Below are 20,201 nucleotides of genomic sequence, written 5' to 3'. Positions count from 1 at the left end.
CAAGATCCTCAGGCACCACATGGCTCCCCAGTTCTGGTGGTACTTTGTAATGGGTGGGAAGGTGTCAGCATGGTGCATATTATTATATCTCATCCAGAGAACGGTCCTTTGGGAGGCAACCTGCAGCCAATATCAATCTGGCTGAATAAGGGGCTTGATCTCATCTGCACATTGCCCCTCAGTGTTGCAGGTGGTCTAGTCCACTGTGGTCCACAAAAACAAACAACCTTTTGGTTCAGAGGGTGGAGAAAAGGGAAACAATAAAGTAGGCCAGACCTTTCCTGAAAATGGATATTCATATTTCAGAGACATATAATTGATCTATATGGTAATTATACTCCAAGAAAAAAAAAATCAGAAGCACAACATTATATAAGGGAACAGCTCCACTGGGCTAAAACATACTTTTTTGTCTGTTTTGTACAAGTCTGTGTTTAAAGTGTTAGAGATGATTGACAAATCTAGTAGCCCAATAGTGGTATGGCTACCACAGCTCCATGTTCCTGGGTCCAACCAGTAATGAGGCTAAGCATGCATTCCCAACAGGCACACATACACATGATAGTTGTATCGATACATGGGCATGTATGCATATGTCTTGACCGGCCACAGAGATCCACGTAAGAAATACAGCACCCATACAAATTCCAACAGCACCAATAACCTCATCCTCTCACTCTCTTTGGCTGACCAGAATGAAAGCCTGTTATGGGAAAATACATATGCATATGTGTATATATAGATATATACACACATACAGATCCCCACATAACTGGCCTTCAATACTTTGTCTACTCAGTAACTGCCCCTGGATCCCCTGGTCTCCCAGTTGCCGCAGGCAGACACACACATGCACCCATGCACAAACAGGTCTTTCTGATAGCTGGTCCAGGGACAAGCATAGAAGTAACTTGACAGTGGTACTGCAAGGGTTTGTGGGAGAGGTGTTGCACCCAAGGACGCTTGTCGCATACTGCAGCTTGGAAGCGATGATGGAAGCCTGGATGTTCCCCAGCATCTGGGACTGGACACAGAGAGAGCACTGTAACCCAGGGCAGTCCTCAGCAGTGATTCAACAGTGGGAGAGACACAGCCTCAGAGGCCTTGGATGGGTTTCTCACAGTAATTGAGGGCAACATCTTAATTTTTAATCAGACACTAGCGTTATGACCAGTGCAATTTGTTTACAACCTGCCTGAGAGTCCCTGTAGTGTCTTTAGCCAACTTAAAGCAAAAAGAAAAAAAAAATGACACTGCAATTTAACTGCATACGTTGCACTGTTACAGTGCCTTGACTTTACAACCTCAGCATTAGCAGCTCTTCCAGAACCGAAGAACCAATGTTTCTCCCAAATGCTTGGGATGGGAATTACCTGAGGTGACTTTGTAATACCAGCTGACTAGTACCAACTTTTAAAGCGATGACTACTGTGTAATCACAGTCCTTGGACTGGCATTTCAGCTTTCCTCAATTTGTTTCCTTTTCCGTTTCTTTCCAAATGCAAATACATGTTGCTTGCCAGATTTCTTTTACAGAATGTCAGATCTCATGGTACTGAAATAAATTGTATAAATGTGCTCTAAGCAACAATGTTCTGCCTTCCTTCTGCCATATTTAGCCTGATCTAGCCTTAGTCTCACAACTGCAGATGAAGAAGGAAAGTCTGTGTCAAATCTGGCACAAGTTGTGACGTGGCTTCATATTTGAATGAGAGAAAGTTATTGGTGGCTTACAAAGTTGCCATCTAGCAGCTGAACCGTTAGTACTGTCTGTGTGCTGGCTTAGCTGAGGCATGGATTTATCAGGCTACTGAGAAACAAAGAACACAGTTTCACGGTTGTTTTAAGTAGGCTTAACCCAGCACATAGGTGAAGAAGAAGAGTCCTGCTCACCAATTAGTGCTACCCAGAGGTGCTCACCTCTGTTCTGCCCTTGTCCTGGTATTGGCCATCGTGCCAAAGCATGATGAATCAGGTCTGTGACTTTATCGCACCTCAGCTATCCCAGAACAACTTAAAACAAATAAGATGTTGGGTTTTAAAACAAGTCATTCCCTTAATCCTGGTTATGGCATGGTTGTGCAAATGCTTACAAGAAAAGTGAGGACAAAATGTAGGAGGAAAGCAAGACTGTGTCCTCTATAGTGGTACGGACCTAGATTGACCATGAACCTTCACCATAAAGCGACTGTAGTCCTCCCACTCAGGACACCTGCAGTGTCACACATGTTCATGGTTGCACGGCAGAGGAATTCTTATAGAGGTACCCAACCCTCTTCTTCCCACTTTCTCTCTTTCCAGCTGTCCTTAATTGCCAGGTAAAATGCACTGGATTAAACTTGTCCTAGAAAACCTTCCTGAAGGGCCGGCTGGGTTTACACTGTGTGTCAATGTCTCTGTGGTAGTTCAATACAAGAAAATCAGTAATAACAGATATTTAAGGTCTGGCTTCTCCTCCTACACTGCAATTGGTCAAGTGTAGCTCTGATCATGACTGTGGAGGCACACTGTTGGGAAATGGCTCTTAGGAGAGATGCTTTTCAAAACGATAAAGAAAATGCCTACTCTTACTGTTTTACTCTAGTTTTTCTAGGTTTAAAGATCTTTTTTCCTGTGAGCAGCATCTTTTTTTTAGAGCACACAACACTATCTGGAACAGTATGAAGTTATCCAGCCTATATACAGCAGTGCTCTTATACTCTGCTTGATATTTCCCACTGGCAACATAAACCCATTTATTTCTTGACTCATCCTTTCATTAGCTATAATCCCATTGCATATATAATTCATAGAATAATATGAATTCAGAAATATATATTGGTGACCTTTTTTTAATCATCCTCAAATCAATCTTATTCCCCCTCCTCCCCCCTTTTAAACCAAGGGGTTTTTGTCAAATTATTTTTCCACTAAGGCTCATTTCATTTCACTTTGTATAATCTGGTATGTATGGAGCAGAACAAGGAAAATATTCAGGTCTATTTATATGCAATTAAATGGAAGTGATACATCCATGTCTTTTATGGATGGCTTTAATTTTCTCTGTAAAAGCACCTTACCACACTAAAACTCGTGGCAAAAACAAAGTATATTTCTCTTCAATGAAAATTTAAACTACCAAACTATCGACTTACCAGGTGGGAGTCTTTATTACTTTTCACCGCATACCAGCTCTTTAGACCTATCAGTGCTGGTACATACAGATATTAAGCTCATTAACAGTTAGAGAGATCTATATACAGATCTATAGCAAAAAAAACCTTAAATGAAATTGAGATTTGATGCTCTGCAATGGTATAACCTGACTCCAAGAGATATCATAGTCCGATAGGCACAAAGTGGCCCCATAGTTGAGGTCCCACTCCACCACAGCATGTCTAGTGGGTACTTGGGCAGGTCATTTTACTCTGTGCTTATTTTCTCTAAATTAAAATGGGGCCTCTAAGAATTTCCAAAAATTTTTTAATATGCAGGAAAAATATTCTTTGCCTTTATGACTTTTTGGGAATCCTTCTGATCAGATAACCTCCCTTAGACATTTCTGCATCAAGCAGGCTTCTGACTGAATCAGAAAGTTTAACTGATAGTGAATTTATCATGTCCCTGGATCAGTTTTTCTAATGTTTAAATACAAACACTGAGCCTTATTTTAGCCGAAATCTGTATAAATTCAACCCATTCTACAATATTAAAACACTGTTCCTTACCACGAAAATAATCTTTGCATAGACTGTTGATCATCATAATCTAGTAATTCTAAAACCTTCAATATTTACTTCAATAATACATCCACTAAAAAATAATTTCTACTTTGGAAGTGCAATACAGAGAAACTGAGCCTCTGAGCTCTAAATGTGAGACATTGGATCTGTCAAAATTCATATTATTCTCCTATCCCTTTTGGTTCCTTATCCTCTTACTTGGGACATGCAGTCTGGGCACTTTGATTTCTTCAAGTGAAGGAAGATGCCTTCCAGATGGAAACCGTCTTTGCTTTAATCTAGGTAGCATTATTTTTTAACCTGTCCAAGGCCTTTAAATAAAAGTTCCCTCTTCAAAGTCACTTTCTCTTGCTGCTGAAGACATACAAAGGGCATTAGGGCTATCAGGAGACTGATCTCCATTTCAGTTCCTTCATTTCCATATTTTAAATTTTTATGTCTTAAGTTCTGATTGCTCATAACCCTTCTAGGTAACAGTCATCACCTGGCAGGATTTATGGTTTATTCCTGCTAGATCCCAGACTGGGTTCTCCCCATTTCCATTCCCTGAATAAAATTCCCAATGACTTTTGAATGGCTCTTCTCTTTTTTCCTTTATCCCGCCTTGTCTTCCCTACCACGCTCATGTCCCATCTGCTCTCTTCAGCACTGCCAACATCTCCCAAATGACACCAGTCTAGCTGGGATTGCAATGTTGAAACAGTCTTCATGTCTGGAAAATATCACTCCTACCTATACAAATAAATAATTACCTGCTTGCCCTCTTAGTCTGAATGCTGAGGAAGAAAGTAACTGACCAGACTGCTGTAGGAGTCAGATTTCTCTCTCACTGAACTTCTGCCCAGTAGGTTATTTTGCACAGAAGAAATATGGAGATTGGGTATCATAGAGCCCTGATGTCATTCTTTAGCTGTCTTTTTGTTACCTTTAGTCTCATTATTTCAAGAAAGGGAGGAAAAGTGGAATGAAATGGCCCATCAGATATAATTTAATTTGTACTCTTGCTTTGTTAGGTTCTCAGGGACAGGAGAGGACACAGAGGTTCATATGAAGAGAACATAAGAGCAGCGGTTTGCCAAGATAAGCAACAATTCCAGGGAGTTCAGGTTTGTGGCTCTGCCACAAACGTGGTTTTTCCACCAGGAACTTTCTTATTCCACAAAGGGACCAGATAATCGCATCAGCATTCTGTCTCTCTGCACGTAGCTTTAATTCTGCTGCCCTAAGCTCTTCCAAATTTGCAGCTACTGAGCAAAGCATAGAAAACAAGTATATATTTTTAAGGTATTAAAAGGAAATAACTTTACACATGGCTGCTTTTAAGGGAAGAAAAGAAAAACTTCTATCAACAGTAAGTGGATCAACATCTGATGATGGAAGTACTGATTTTTCTCCGTTACAGAAACCCCATGCCTGTTATCAGATAAAGCAACTGTTTCTGTAGACCAAGGCACATGATAGAATTGTCAGATAATCCACCGTAGCTGTTCAGATGGGTTCTCTTTGCCTACAGGAAAGGATAGCACTGCATGAAGGAGACCACATTTGATGTTAACTTCCTTAAATGTGGCCAGATATTGAGAAAGCAACTTATTTGAGGAAAAAAGTATCCTAAAATGTATAATTCAGTGGTGCCAGTACTCTGAAACAAAAGACTGTGTGATTATTTTTTCGAGATATACTTTTTTTTTTGGGACCGAGTTTTTTCAGTTAAGACAAGTCCCCAAGTATAGGAACATTGTGTCAATGTCACTACCTGGCAGATAGCAGAAGCCATAGGCTACTTCAGGATTCCAGTTTTCCTTGAAAATGTATGGAGAGAGTTAACAGCCTCATTTGGGGAGTCATAAGATGTAAGTCACCAATATGAAATGGCTTATGGTGCCCAATAAGAACTATTTGTACATCACAGCAGAGATATAGCTTAAGTCATGCCCTCTCCATGGATTTTCTCCCCAGCTGGATACAACTGGGAGGTCTCTTTTTCCCCTCAACTGGGGAACATTTCTTGAAAGGCAAGGGTAAGGTTCCTTCTTTCACAGCTTTGCTTAAAAAATATGAGCAAGGCAGTGAAATGGCAGTGCCCCCCTTTTGAGAGGAGAAATACAATCAGATGAGGATGTAAAAAATACTGCTGATATATTAAATCTGTCAGTTTTCTCAGGCAAAAGAAAAAAAAACAAAACAAAAACATGAAGATCCTCATGAAAATACAGAGCTTCACACATTATCTTGCCAAGGAAAAATGAGCATTGTGAGCCCGTCTTACTGAACAAGCTTGGAACAAGACTTTAAGTGGAAAGGATAAATGTAACTTCACCCAATTGCTTCACTAGCAAGCAGAATATGATTCTAATCTTTCAAAGAGTCCAAAAAAAAAAAAAAAGCCAAAATATAAATGCACAGGGCCAGCTATTCTAGAGGGAGTAATGGAAAGTGTGACTCTTAAAACACAATGGATGTTTCTGAGATTTCTACAGTGGCATACAAATGTTAGAAGAAACAGTTTTCAGTAAAGATTATATGTTTTTATGCTGGCTAAAGGAGAGAACTGTTCATAAACAACTCAATGAATTGTGCAACATATCTTATGCATCAGCACAACTCATCATATCAGTAATTAGAGGCATCCGATTGCATCTAAATCTAAAGATCAGCTGCAAGGGCAGACAATTCAATGCTCCCGCTACTGCTAAGAAAAGCTTGATATCTAATGTGGGAACCACACTGCGATTGAAGGAATCCAAAAGTGCATGTGTTCATTTCCATGGAAATGCTTTGTATTTGCATTCTGTTTGAAAGATTATGGGTGTAAGGATTCTTCTTGAAACTACTTATGAAACTGCAACATTTTAAGTCATCCAGAGAGGATGCTGCATTTCAGGGCATGTCATACAAAGCTATTTCAGGTGAATGATTACTTCTAGCTCTCAACTGCGGGCTCATCAGCCCTCCCGATATTCAACATGTGACTGCTGTGTTTTCTAAAAATCAAAGCCCAAGAGGTACCTCAGACTGAGCATTCAAGAGTTAGTGTATGGGTCACCACCAGGCTTTGGAAACCCGATCCAAGTCTTATTTCTGCCTTCTTCTTAAAATATTACCATGTCCCCTTAACCAAGTATCTGAGTACCTCTAACAGTCCTGTACTGCAGAGCAGAGCTGTCTCAGCTCCCACCTGCAGCTGCTAGGAAAACAAGGCACTGACAGCCAGGGTGCCTTGCCTGAGACACGAGTAAAAGCCAGGCAGGCAAAGGATTGGAGTTCAACACACCCCCCACCCACCCACAAGCTAAACTAATGCCCTGGTTTACTTTACATTCTATGCCTTTTTTAATGATTACTGGATTTCTCTATGCTGTTCTCCAAAGATGTAATCTGATTACAGAGTTTCTGTTCAAACTTTCTTGCGATAACTGCAGCTGAAGCCTTGATATCATTGTTCAAATTTATCCATCTGAAAGTTTCAGCTGAACATTATTATTCTGACAAGAGTTTTTCTAGACAGGGTTGATGAAATTAACTGAAGATGAGAGCCACAAATTAAGTTTTTAATCAAGATTAATACCTGCATTGTTAAGAGCTGACAAGGTGTATGAACATAACGATGTTTTCATCTATTAAATCTTTTGATCCTAAAAAAAGAACCAAGGCTTTGGCCCTAGCTCTGTTTTGATGAGTGTGAGAAGTCTTCAATTTGGTGAGGTAGGCAGAGTGTTTCTCAACATTTCTGCCCAAAGACAGGAAGTAAAATACTACTGGCAGAATCCCTGGGTGCTTTTAGGGACCCTGATACTGCTGAGCACTTGCATTTAGGGTCTGTGTTTCTGAGATAACTTAATTCCGTGAACAGCTGGTTATTAATTACAAGGTGGTGGTGGGAACCGTGTCCTCCAGCCAGCAGCCAGTGTCAGGGAGTAGAAACTGTTGCGCCAAAATCTCAATTAAAGTACAATCTACAGGGCTCTTTAGACAATTTCCATCCCTTGTATCTCATAAATTAATCCAGTGACCACTCCCTGAGGTTGATGTTGATAATCCCCTCCTTCTAATACCTTCTGATCAAGCATGGGGTCCTCTTTCTTCACATATAAGACACCTGCAGAATCTTCCCACCTCCTCTATTTCAACCTGGCACATCCAGGTGTCTGCTGACAAGCCAAGGTCACTGTGTAAAGAGCAGAGGATCAGGGAAAGGGTCTGAGGATTGAAGAAAAGTGAAGAGTTGAGCAGACAAAGCCCAGACACAGAGGGAAGATAACTGAGAATGTTTTGAAGAGTAATTAGTTTTGCTTTCCAAACACATCCAGTAGTTGACTTAAAAATGTCAATACAAATTCTTCCCATACTGAAGCCTTTAAGCTTTCTGCCTTCAAGTTATGGAACCGACATACAGCCCTGCACTGACAGACAGCTAATGGGAGAAAATTTGGCAGAGAAAAATGGGAAAGAGCAGCTGAGGTCAGAGGTGTGGGCAACAGCTTGTATTGGGTTTATGTGACAAGGTTTTGGTAGTGAAGGGACTGCAGGGGTGGCTTCTGTAAGAAGATGTCAGAATCTGCCCCCATGTCAGATGGGGCCAATACCAGCTGGCTCCAAGAGGGACCCACCACTGGCCAAAGCCGAGCCCATCAGTGACAGTGATAACGTCTCTGGGATAACAGAGTTAAGAAAGGGTAAAAGAAAGCTGCACAACAGCAGCTGAGAGACAGGAGTGAGAGTATGTAAAACAACTATGCAGACACCAAGGTCAGTGAAGAAGCTATGGTTGGAGAAAGACTCTTTCCTGACAGCTGACCTGTTTTATCAAGTTTTTGGACTCATATAGCTTTCCCTTCTTTCTCAGATGTTTCCACCTCCTTGGTGATGTCAAACCAACCATGGTGTAGCCATACTTTAATGCAGGCATGAAAACCCTTGGTAACAGTGGAGAGAAAATAGAGGAAGGGGAACATGACTGAGCATCTGGCAACAAGACCATGCAAAGCGAGCCATAAAGGTTTCTGAGGGTGAGGAGGAAGGACTGAGGTCTTTGTTCCTTTTCTCTCTATTCTTCACAACCTTACGAATTACTGAGCAGAAATCACAGTCAGGTCACAGCAAGACAGTGAATTGCATTTATGGAATTTAAAAGCATATTCAGCCTCTCTGCAGCACTACAAGCCTTTCCTTTTTCTAGGCTTGCATGGCAACTCAGCACTGGAGTAGCTAACCCCAAGGGATTTGGAAAGCATTACATGCACACGAACGCGAGCCATGACATGACACTCTGTCCCCAGGGTTCACCAAAAAAAAAGCATCAACTCTTTTTTAATCTTCAAGAAGAAAATTTCTACCATTCTCCACCATAATTCACATGCTTTTTCTTCTACAGCATTTTTGAGCGATGGTTAAGAAGACACAGGCCCGTGCTAGAAGTTTACCCAGCAGCCAACGCACCCATTGGGCACAATCGAGAAAATTACATGGTGCCCTTTATCCCCCTTTACAGAAATGGAGAATTTTTTAAACCCTCAAGAGAGCTGGGATACGACTATGAGTATCTGCAAGAACCAGGTAACGTTAGTGTTTTGGGTAAATGTCAAATTTGTTGTCTATAACCTCAAATAGGTCTGTAAAATTAGAAGATATTAAAAAACCCTTCTATTCCAGATTTTTCCCTGAATATATTCCCAAATTGTAACTACTTGTTTTCACATTTCTGTTCTGATGTAGAGTCAGCATGATACCATAAGAAAAATTCCAAACAAAAATCAGTCACTGACATCCATGCTACCTATCCTAGCCTATTAAGAGCAGGATGTGACCCAAATCGTCAGCTCATGGTCAGAACTGGGGAGAAAAAGTGCTGGATTTCAAGTTGGCCATTTGCCCAGCTCAACTGTTACAGTGCAACACAAATGGGAACTGGTGGGATTTTCTGATTTCTGGACATGGTTTGAAGGAAGGCAGATGCAAAGCTCTCTTTCTGGTTTACAAATGTAATCTGACCTCTTAAATATCCAGAGTAAAATTCACCTCAGTACCAAACGCCAACACAGGGTCTGTGCAACACGGTCCATTAACTTTGTGCTTGCCCTATGGTTATTCATACAGAATGCAACTGAATCATTCATAATGCTCATTTCATGTAATCAAATGAATTTTGCACTGTTTAGTGATGGTTTTGACTTGCATTGCTGTTCAAAGGTAGTTTTGACTTGGGCCTCCTGGCTATCCTCCGGTGCAGGGACTACAGAGGCCCTTGGGGCTGTAGCTGCTGGGGAACCTCAGGTAGACCAGGTCTTGTGCTCAGAGTAGTGGACCTCATAGCTTTGCTTGAGTAATACAGGTTTCCTTATTGTCTAAGGGAAGGGTTAAAATTCTGTTAAAGAAATAATGTTGCCTGGAACTGAGATATTTTGTCTCAATCCTTTATAAAACCGGGCCATTGGAATGATCAGACCCATCTCTTACATTCACCACTGCCAAAAGCTACCCGGGACGTGGGATGCAGTTATCCTTGTAAAGTATTGGCCACTGAACGTGTAGGTTACTGGACATGTTTGCTTTTCCTGCTTGAGGCAGAAAACTTTCTGTGAACTCAACTCTTCAGTTAAAAGGCAATTAAGAGCTAAAAGTCCAGTAACTGTATAGCAAAAAGTACCAGGGACGTTTTAGCAATGCTGGCATTCTCATAGCTTACTTTTTGACTTTATCAAAATAATAATATCAGTTCTCAGGGCATCCCTGCTTTTCTGACCGAGTTTGCTTACTAATGGGGGTGCACGGTCTCTGCATATTTGATAAACTGTCCAGTCATGCATGTAGCTTGTTCGTTCACTTCTCAAGTAAAATCTAGCTTGATTCACAGTCACCCAGAAAATGCATTTTGGACTATTTTATGTGTAATGGAAGGAATCTGCAACTGTCCTGTATAATCGTTAAGACTGTTTTCGTACTACAAGCCAGAGACAGAAGCCAATATTTCTCCTAACATGCCATTAACAATTTGGTCAACCCCAAGTACTAAGACAGAAAACAATCTAATACATGCTTCAAATATAATATCAAAAATTATTATTTTAGTTTTATTAGTAGTATTTTTGCCTTTTTATTCATGTTGCCATAATTTAATTCCTAATCAAGACCAGAAATATTTATACACAATTTAATTAAAGCCACTAGTTTCCTAAAACCACTTTATTCCTAGAATTGTATCACTAAAAAAAGTGCCAAATACCATAACTTTCAGAAATACCAAGTCCTGAATTGGTACTGCAAAAGGAAGCAAATGGTAAATTATTTACCATTAACAATTCACTTCTCTTGCCTACTGGTCTCTTCCCCTCTCCGAGGGGAGCACACAGTCCTCAGAAAATGAAATTCTTATTACATTCTGCCCATGTTCTTAACACAGAGGTAAGGAGAGTAGGTCCTTAATTATTTTGAAAGATCAACACAAAGACTGAAATTCAACCTTGTTTAGAAAGCCCAGATAATCCTCAGATGTCGCTCAACCCCTTGTTAATCTCACTGAGAAGAAGAGAACTTAAGCTATTTCTTATTCAAAGGGAAGAATTAGTTATAAATGGAAAATGGCTGGAACCTCAAAATACAGATACAGATTTTTCTCAATACTCCAGTGTTTAAACCCAGACTTTTCTCCAGATAGGAATGCTGGATTCCTGTTCATACATAGGAGTAAACGGGAACTTCTTGGTAGAGGAGCTGAAGCAGGAAAGCCTGACAACCCACCCTGAAAGCTCCCGTGTACTCAAGGGAGAAGAGAAAGTCTGTAACTGGCAGCCAGGAGTTACTAGACAAATAGGAAAAAGTTACAAAGGAAAAAAAAATAATCATGGCAGTGGAGATCTGGGTGGTTGAGAAGAGGTAGTATTTCTGAAGATCTTCCAAATGAGGAGGAAGAGGAAAGGCAGAGGAAGAGGACAGGACAGAGTGAGGGATGAGCACACAAGCCAGGTCTTGTTTGCTTGTAAAGGAAGGAGCTGGAGAGAAGCAACTGGGGCAGCAGTTCTGAGTTACAGCACAAGCGACTTGGTGGTGATGAAGCAGGACTGCACAGAGCGTGGTGAGGCTGGTTACAAGAAAAAAAAAAAAAAAAGCTTGGAAAGGATCCAATGACAAAATGGCATTTTAATGCTAAATTATATTGTTGCCGTTTCCCGGAGGAAAAGCTGATGCCTGGAGCCCTGCTTTCCACTGAAAAGCAAATCAGTGTGTGACAGTATGTGGTTATTTTAATTGCAGCTTCGTTTATTTTTATACGTATGACAGCCCTGAAGAAGAAGTGGTCACAAACAGCGTGCGTGGAAATGCACCCCTTGGGAATCAAAGACACATGTCAGAGTCTAGTTACCAGGGAGCTGATCTGAGCAGAAACCAGAGCAGACACCCAGCTTTCCTTGACGTGCGAACCGTGAACTGTAAAACTACCACAACCCGCACGGCTTACTGAAAATGAACATTTGTTAGCATCAATAGAAAAGATTTGGAAGACTAACGGCACCACCTAGCAATAGCTGTCAAAACAATTTTCTACGGCAAGAGCTATTCCAAGCCCTTACATTTGAGGGTCTGGACTGTCTTTTCTATTATTTCTTTTTCCAGAAATAGGAACAGATAAATCCATAGACACAGCCCTGACTTTTCCCCAGAAAATCTCCCTGTCTCAGTGGGAACAATTTGATGACCACTATATGTGTACCTAGGTGATTTGCATTTTTTTTTTTTTGGAAAAGCCAGCAGCTGCCCAATTATAAACGCAGGAATCTAACCATAAGTTGCACTTTTTGGACATCTTAATGAAGAATCTTTGACACTCAGGGCAGAGCAAGGGATAAGAGCGTTGTGATTACAACGTAGAAGGCCAGGTTGCTCATGGATGTGTTGCAGGAGGAGAGCTCAGATCCAGATCTGGACTGCAGCTCAGTTCTATTTCTGGCTTTTCAGCAATTTGGTTGCAAAATCACATCAGGTGAGTAGAAAATGTGGCAGCTGACAAATCTGCTACCACCACGGAGGGCCTCTGCTGAGTATCCCGACTCAGGAGCACACACTTGGCCATGATGTGAAAGGGCGACATTATGCATGTAAGAGCCCATGGTAAAATAATGACATGCACAACAAAATGTGGATGCTGGGACAATAGAAGGCAATTAAAGGTGACAATACTTGAGAAATGCTACCTTGGAAAGTGGTTTACATTTAGTAATTAAATAAAAGATGAGAAGAGAGCATTTTTGTCCCTAGGTTTTCTTCCAGCAGAGATAGGGAGGTGTAGATTAAGGTTAATTAAAACAGGAGACAAGCAAAGAAAACAGGATGCAAAAAATATAATTCTCAGAAAGAAGAGTATGAGCAGATATTTTGATGGTTATATAATGATGCTTAATGGATAAAAAGAAACATGGATTTTAAAAAATGTTTGGTTTTTTTACCTTTTCCTTGGGAGACATTTAGGGGCAGGAAACTATCTTTTGATGAGTTATTAACACCCTAGTAACATATAGTGTGGTAATATCAGGTATCTTACAGGCAGATCTCACCTCTTTTCTGAGAAATTTATGTAAGCAAACTGTGAAAGCGCGGTTATGAAGTGCAAGCGTTAACTGAGGTTGTCAAACAAAAAGTAAACAGTATTATTCTATAAATACAGCCAGGAATATCTGATTTATCTCCTCTCAGTACTCCAAAGTAATCAATTTTTGCCAGTAATCCACTCTGTGAATGTGCCATCATTGCCAGTGAGTGGGCAGGACTCCCCAGCAAAGTTGCTACGTAGAAGCAACAGTTGGACACAACTCTAATCGACTTCAGCACTGAAAAATGATTAAAAAAGCTGTTGTTAGCCATGCAGAAATAGTCTGGTTCTTACGGTTTCTAGAGACAGACACATGGTGAAAGGTGGGTCATAGTTTCCTGATTTACCAACCTTGGGCTGAAGGCAGAACTGAAAGGGAGCAGCTTGAATTTACACCAGTACATCCTGTAGCTCTACCATGAACAACCCTCTATCACCCATTGCACAGCATCTCTTGCAGTCCAAAGATAGTGCAGTATGGCTGACAGCCTTCTCCAGACTTTCTTTCATTGTTGTCAGAAGACAACATGACAAAAGACTTTCCAAGCTATAATAATGAGAAGACTGATTAAGTTAGGGGCAGCTGTGAATTCTCCATCAATGCAGAGACAAGTGATCCCACCTTAAAACAGACTGAAGGACTCAACAACATGAATCCCTCCCAGTTCATCTTTCTAGTTTTTGATTGTGGAAGTCTCACTCATATTTCTTTTGACCACCCAGAGGGACACAGAATCACAGAATGGTTAGGGTTGGAAGGGACCTCTGGAGATCATCTAGTCCAGTGAACTATCAGTGAACTGTACACACACAAGAAATGGCAGAAAACAAATAGAAAGAACTTGCTCACCAGGATAAGAAAAAATTTGCAAGCTTGACCTAGTAAGATATGTTTGCGCTGTCTCAAGGTTTGTGTTAAAAAGTGGTGTGCATTAACTACCCATGTTAACAGTAGAAAAGCATATAAAATGGAATAGCAAGAGTGCCAACGTATCAGTAGGGCACAGGGGAATAGATAAATGATAGAAAACTTGTTTTGTTTATTTCTTGACTGGCAAGAATTTTGATTTCTAATTTGTGGAATTAACCCAGAAAAGACTTTGTCATCCTCTACTTTACATAGAAGGAACATCTAAAATATATAAATATTCTTTCAAAATATTTTAAATACTGAGGTTTTATTTTTCATCCTTGAGGTCCATGACTACCATAAAGCAGTTTGACATTACCACGAAAGAAAGATCTCAGGATGCCCAACATTAGGTTGGCCATAGTGCTTTTCTTCAGTCATCACAGAAAGTCCACATTATTACCCTAAATATAGGAGACACACATTGTTTTACCTTAAAATTACACTGTTGTGGTTTCCTACCCTCTCAATGACATCCAGCAACCCACACAAAATGGACTGCTTGGTATTTTTAAATTACATTAAAAAAGAACTATCTGATGTATTAAGAGTAAGAAATTATTTGTTGCTGTTAGCTAGAGCTAATGCTCTCTTTGAGAAGAAAAAGTATGTCAGGAGTTGAATGCTAAGACCGTGGCTGAGGTTAATCACTGCTATTTTCCTATCAGAAAGAGCAAGATGAGGAGATATTGTTGGTATTAGTCACTAATGAGAGGGTAGATATCAAGCACCAGCCCGACCTGGCTTCCTCTCGCTTTGTCATGAACCTATTGACTGAAAGGGCAGTTTTAATCGATGTTCATGGCAGCTTCCAGGGAGGATTATCACTTGACTCCAAGCACTGATATAAAAGGAATAGAATTGGCGTTGGCTAACATCTCCCACAAAGCAGCTGTGTGTTGTCCCCACCACCACCACTCCCTCAACACTTTTCCCAGATAATCATCAGGAAACACAGTTGCTGTACTCTCGGGCCTTGCACAGTTAAAGATTATTTGGTATTTATTAATGTATTACGGTAACAGAATAATTTATTATGGTAACGTAATAATTGAAATCCCACTTTGCATGATTTTGGCTGGGCAGCCAATCCAGTCATAGTTTACTGTTGTGTTACAGTCGCAGGTTACCAGATTATAGGGTGTCATGGGGTGCTCCGTCCTCTGACACCCAAGAGTTGCCATGACAACTTTATGATAGCGATGCCAAACACCTTTTGTGCAGCAAAAAGAAACAGGGAGTAGATGCTGGGACGTGGCTTTTGGCTTTGAGCTAATTACAGAAACCGTACAGACTGAGGCTGAAAGCAAGAGAAGGACATGTTTGACTGATTATCAGGATGTAATAAAATAGATTAATCCCTTCTGAAAGGGCCTGCTGCGAAATGTGACATCTCATCATCTCAAAGTCATGTTATGTTTTACCAGGGAGAAGGTAGCTCAGATCTCCAACTAAAATTGATGGAGAAGATGGTTCAAGGACAAAGTATGACTTTAAGACATCACTTAGAAAACCCTCATATCCCAGATAAATTCTGCAAGGAAGAGAACTTCATGATAATGCTCTTTTTCCATAACATTAAAACGGTCTCAAGTTCCTGTTATGTATAGATTTTCCTCTCATATGCATGCTCCAGTTTAAATAGCCAGATTGTTTCTAATTTAGACATGTTTACAATACAAACATAAAAGACTTGAGTTAAAAATCATTGAAGTTACAAAGTCAAGCACATAAAGTTAAGAAATGTCAGCATTTGTACTGTCTGTATAGGCATAATTCACCCTCCACCTCTACATGTACACATTATCTTTAATTGCAGACTTCTATGTAGTGATAGGAGGAGGGCGAATGGCTTCAAACTGGAAGAGGGCAGGTTTAGATTAGACATTAGGAAGAAATTTTTCACATTGAGGGTGGTGAGGCACTGGCACAGGTTGCCCAGAGAGGTTGTTGAGGCCCCATCCCTGGAGGTGTTCAAGGCCAGGCTGGACATGGCCTTGGGCAACCTGATCTGGTGGGAGGTGTCCCTGCCCATGGCAGGGGGGTTGGAACTTGATGATCTTCAGGGTCCCTTCCAACCTGAACAATTCTATGATTCTATGATTTTTTTTCCCCAGACCCCCACCTTGGGGTTTATTTATTACCAATATTTATTTATTACCAATACGTACCAATATTTATTACCAATATGTTGTCTATGCTACACAGCATAGACAACATCCATTAAGAACCAGATGTCCAATCCTTTTTACTTTTGATTTTCTTTTTATCAGTTAAGCAGTGCGTAGCCTAATGTATGATGTATTACACACTTTTATAATGCTATCCTGAAGATGTTTCCTCTAACACTTTTCTTTGGTTCCAATCACTATAGCAGCTGCAGAAATATTAATTTATATTCACAAGACAAAGGATTCAGTGAATGGTACTGTCCTCATTTGACAGATGAGAAATGAAGGATTAAAGAGATAATGTACCTCATACCCAGAGGTTTGTGGACTTCACTCTGAAACATCAAGAACCTTTTTTTTTTTTTCCTAATTCTTAGTGTTATATAGCATTTATATGTCTAATGAGGTCAGAAGCAGAAGGCTGAACATGCAGACTCCTGCAAATACAGTCTCAGAATACAAAGTTAGATTAACTGGAAAACAAGAAACAGAGAAATAGCAACCAAACATGGTTTTGTGAAGTGAAGTTGACTTGTAGAGACAAACAACCCATATTCAGCCTAAACTCAGCCTAAATTGGAATTACATCTCAGAAAGTGATTCAGACATCAAGTGCTAAGGATAGCTTAACCTTAAAGGTGATGTAAACCAAATGCATCTTTTCAGAGCACAGTGCACTTAACAGCATACGCTCAGAAGCACCGTGATCCAAGAAGATATATGGAATTACTTTTCTGGGTACCAGTGAAAATGCAAGATGGCAGGGAGACATTTATAGCCTTTGAGGGCTTATACCACACTAAATATAGTTGACTACATCTAATTCAGTCCAGGTGCACGAACACTATCCAAAAATTAACCACCATAGGGGGTCCCAGAGACGTTCCCCAGAAAGGTGGTTTTTTTCCCCCCCTAATAGCTAGTAATTACAGCTAATAATAGTAATTACAGCTCATAACTGGGAGATGTGGAGTCCAAATCCTCCTTGGCCCAAGGGGACAGATATTCCTATTTCTCAAATTGAAGCCAACAGGTTGTTAGGTGCATTGTGAAGAGGTCACTTTCCAACCTCTATTGTGAAGTAAGAGCCCTGTACGGCCAAGCTCATAACCCATTAAGCCACAGTGAGAAAAATAGAGACACAGACACACACATTCAGACCACAAAGCAAGAAGGCAACTGATTACCTGACCAGTGAGAAGCTGCCCTGCATTCACCAAAGAAAGAGGGCTCCAGTTCTTTCTTTACATATGTCTTGTGAGTGACCAGAGAGCAGCATACTGCCCATGCCCACACAAGAACTATCAAATGAAACGAGCAGCTGGCAAAATTAGTGAAAGGATTTTTTTTTTTTTTTGCCCAACACGTAGTTAAGGCAAGAATCTCCTTGCTGCAAGAAGTTGAGATAAAAGCTCAAAAAGCAGCTAGAAAAGCTGATAGAAGGAAAAAAAGTAAAATCCTCCAGTAACTATTATATACATTAAGACCAGACCTGGTTCAGGAAATCCCTGAGCTGCAAATTTTTGGAGTCTGGGTAAGTATTTTGTAAAAGGATCCTAATAGGCTTGACCTGTTCTTAAACCTTTCCTAGTCCTCTGCTTCGGTTATTGTTGCCAACAGGATGCTGACCTAGCAGGACCTTTGGCCATACTGTATGAAACTTCTTGGGTTATAGTCTTACAGTTTTGACAAAACCATAAAGAGCACTGGGGACAGCTACCTCTGTTCCTGCCTTTAATACGAAGATTGAAAAACAGACCATAAAGAGTGAAGAGATTTGTTTAAAACTATTTGTGACCTTCAGACAATTTTTACCAATGTAGTCTCTTTTTTCACTCAGCCTTCCAATATTGTTATACAACTTCTATAAACTGACAGTGAGTTGCATCATGTAAAAGGACCTTTCTTTTCTCTCTTTTTTTTTTTTTTTTCCCCCACAGCACTTGATTCTTTCCATGAGTTTTTAATACCCTACCTTGAGCAAGCCCGTCAGATCTGGGCTTGGTTGGTTGGAGCAGCTGTGGTTGGAGGCATAGTCACTGCTGTGCTCACAGGGCTCATTCTGACCTGCCGGAAGAAAAGAAGAGGAACTTCTTCAGAGATACAACCCTTGCTCACAGAAAGTGAAGATTACAACAATATATCTTATCAGTCCAATTTCTAGTGGCCTCCAGTAACTCAGTGATGTTGCTAAGGTGCTAATCAAGCATGCAGTGTTTGATTCATGTTTACAAATACCTTGTTGAGGTGTGCTGCATTAGCAGGCTGTACAGTCCTGCTCCTCATGCCTCTTGTAACTACCAGTGTTGTAGTACCTTTTCAGCTTCAGTCCTACAAAAATCCCCCAGATCCAACATAAGTTACCACACCTCCCAAAGAACACCATGTATTTCCTATGCTTGATTAAATAATGCTCCTGTGAAACCAGACCTGCTTCTGTGTTGGTGGCTTTAATGTATAATTCTCTGTAGGCTCCAGTCCCACAGGCCAATCCAAGTGATTGGTGCATGGGCTTATGGAGAGGTGCCTGACTGCACCATTGGTGCTATATTCGCTTTGTGTGAGTGCAGAGAGGCCCTTTAGTTTAGTGAGCAAAGTATGTGGTGTCTCTGAGCAGAGTGAATGACCCATAGACATGTTTTGCTTCTACAATAGACATATTTTCCCTCCAGCTCCCATAATGTCCTGTTTGTCCTTGATTGAATGCTGTCAGGAGCAGAAGGCGGCCTCTCAGAAGCCACTTCTCACTTATCTCAAACGCTACAGTTAATCGTCTTCTATATCATCTTGCATTTGTCTGGGGAGGTGAGACATTTTTAGAAGATGAAACCTAGTCTCTCCAGGTCCACCTCTGTTCAGTTTGAGTTAACAATTGCTCATATTATGGTTGACTTTTGGTTGCTCAGTATGCACATATCCCATACAGGTAACCCATACGTGACGAAACAAGGTGTGGTGGGTTGACACTTGCTGGCCACTGGCTGCTCACCAAACCACTCTGTCACTTCCCTTCTCAGCAGGACAGGGGAGATAAAATGTAATGGAAGGCTCATGGGTGGTGATAAAGACAAGGAGATCACTGAGCAAATACCGTCATGGGCAAAACAGGCTCAGCTCTGGGAAATTAGTTTAATTTTATTACCAATCAAAAGTCAGAGGAAGATAATGAGAAATAAAAACAAATCTTAAAACATCTTTCTCCCACCCCTCCCTTCCCAGGCTGAATTTCACTCCCTGTTTCTCTATCTTCTCCTCCCAAGCGGAGCAGGGGGATGGGGAATGGGGGTTGTGGTCAGTTCATCACACGTTGTCTCTGCTGCTCCTTCCTCCTCAGGGGAAGGACTCCTTGCACTCTTCCCCTGCTCCAGTGGGGTGGTCCCTCCCACAGGAAATGCTCCTCCATGAACTTCTCCAACATGGGTCCTTCCCACTGGCTGCAGTTCTTCATGAACTGCTCTGGCGTGGGTCTTTTCCACAGGGTGAAGTCCTTCAGGAACAGACTGCTCCAGCATGGGTTATCCCTGCGATCACAAGTCCTGCCAGCAAACCTGATCCAGTGTGGGCTCTCCATGAGGTCACAGACTCCTTTGGGCATCGACCTGCTCCAGAGTGGGGTCCTCCATAGGCTGCACCTGGATATCTGTTCCACCATTAATGTCCATGGGCTGCAGGGGGACAGCCTGCCTCACCATGGTCTTCACCACAGGCTGCAGGGGAATCTCTGCTCCGGTGCCTGGAACACCTCCTCCCCTCCTTCTTCACTGACCTTGGTGTCTGCGGAGCTGTTGCTCACATATTCTCACTCCTCTCTCCCA

The 20,201-nt window shown here is 41.1% G+C and overlaps 1 protein-coding gene across 1 annotated transcript in view; it reads left to right on the top strand.

The window, feature by feature from the left end:
* TYR (tyrosinase) overlaps positions 1-18,810 on the top strand; it is a 52,444-nt gene extending 33,634 nt beyond the window's left edge. Inside the window, exons 4-5 of the mRNA XM_009881187.1 lie at positions 9,097-9,278; positions 18,327-18,810. Coding sequence (XP_009879489.1) covers positions 9,097-9,278; positions 18,327-18,550 — 406 coding nt within the window. The 3' untranslated portion in view covers positions 18,551-18,810. The remainder of the gene's footprint in view (positions 1-9,096; positions 9,279-18,326) is intronic.
* The last annotated feature ends 1,391 nt before the right edge of the window (positions 18,811-20,201 follow it).

Source organism: Charadrius vociferus, unplaced genomic scaffold, assembly GCF_000708025.1.
Source record: "Charadrius vociferus isolate BGI_N301 unplaced genomic scaffold, ASM70802v2 scaffold1, whole genome shotgun sequence".
In the NCBI taxonomy this organism is placed as follows: Eukaryota; Metazoa; Chordata; class Aves; order Charadriiformes; family Charadriidae; genus Charadrius; species Charadrius vociferus.
This window is presented reverse-complemented; position numbering and strand designations above follow the sequence as displayed.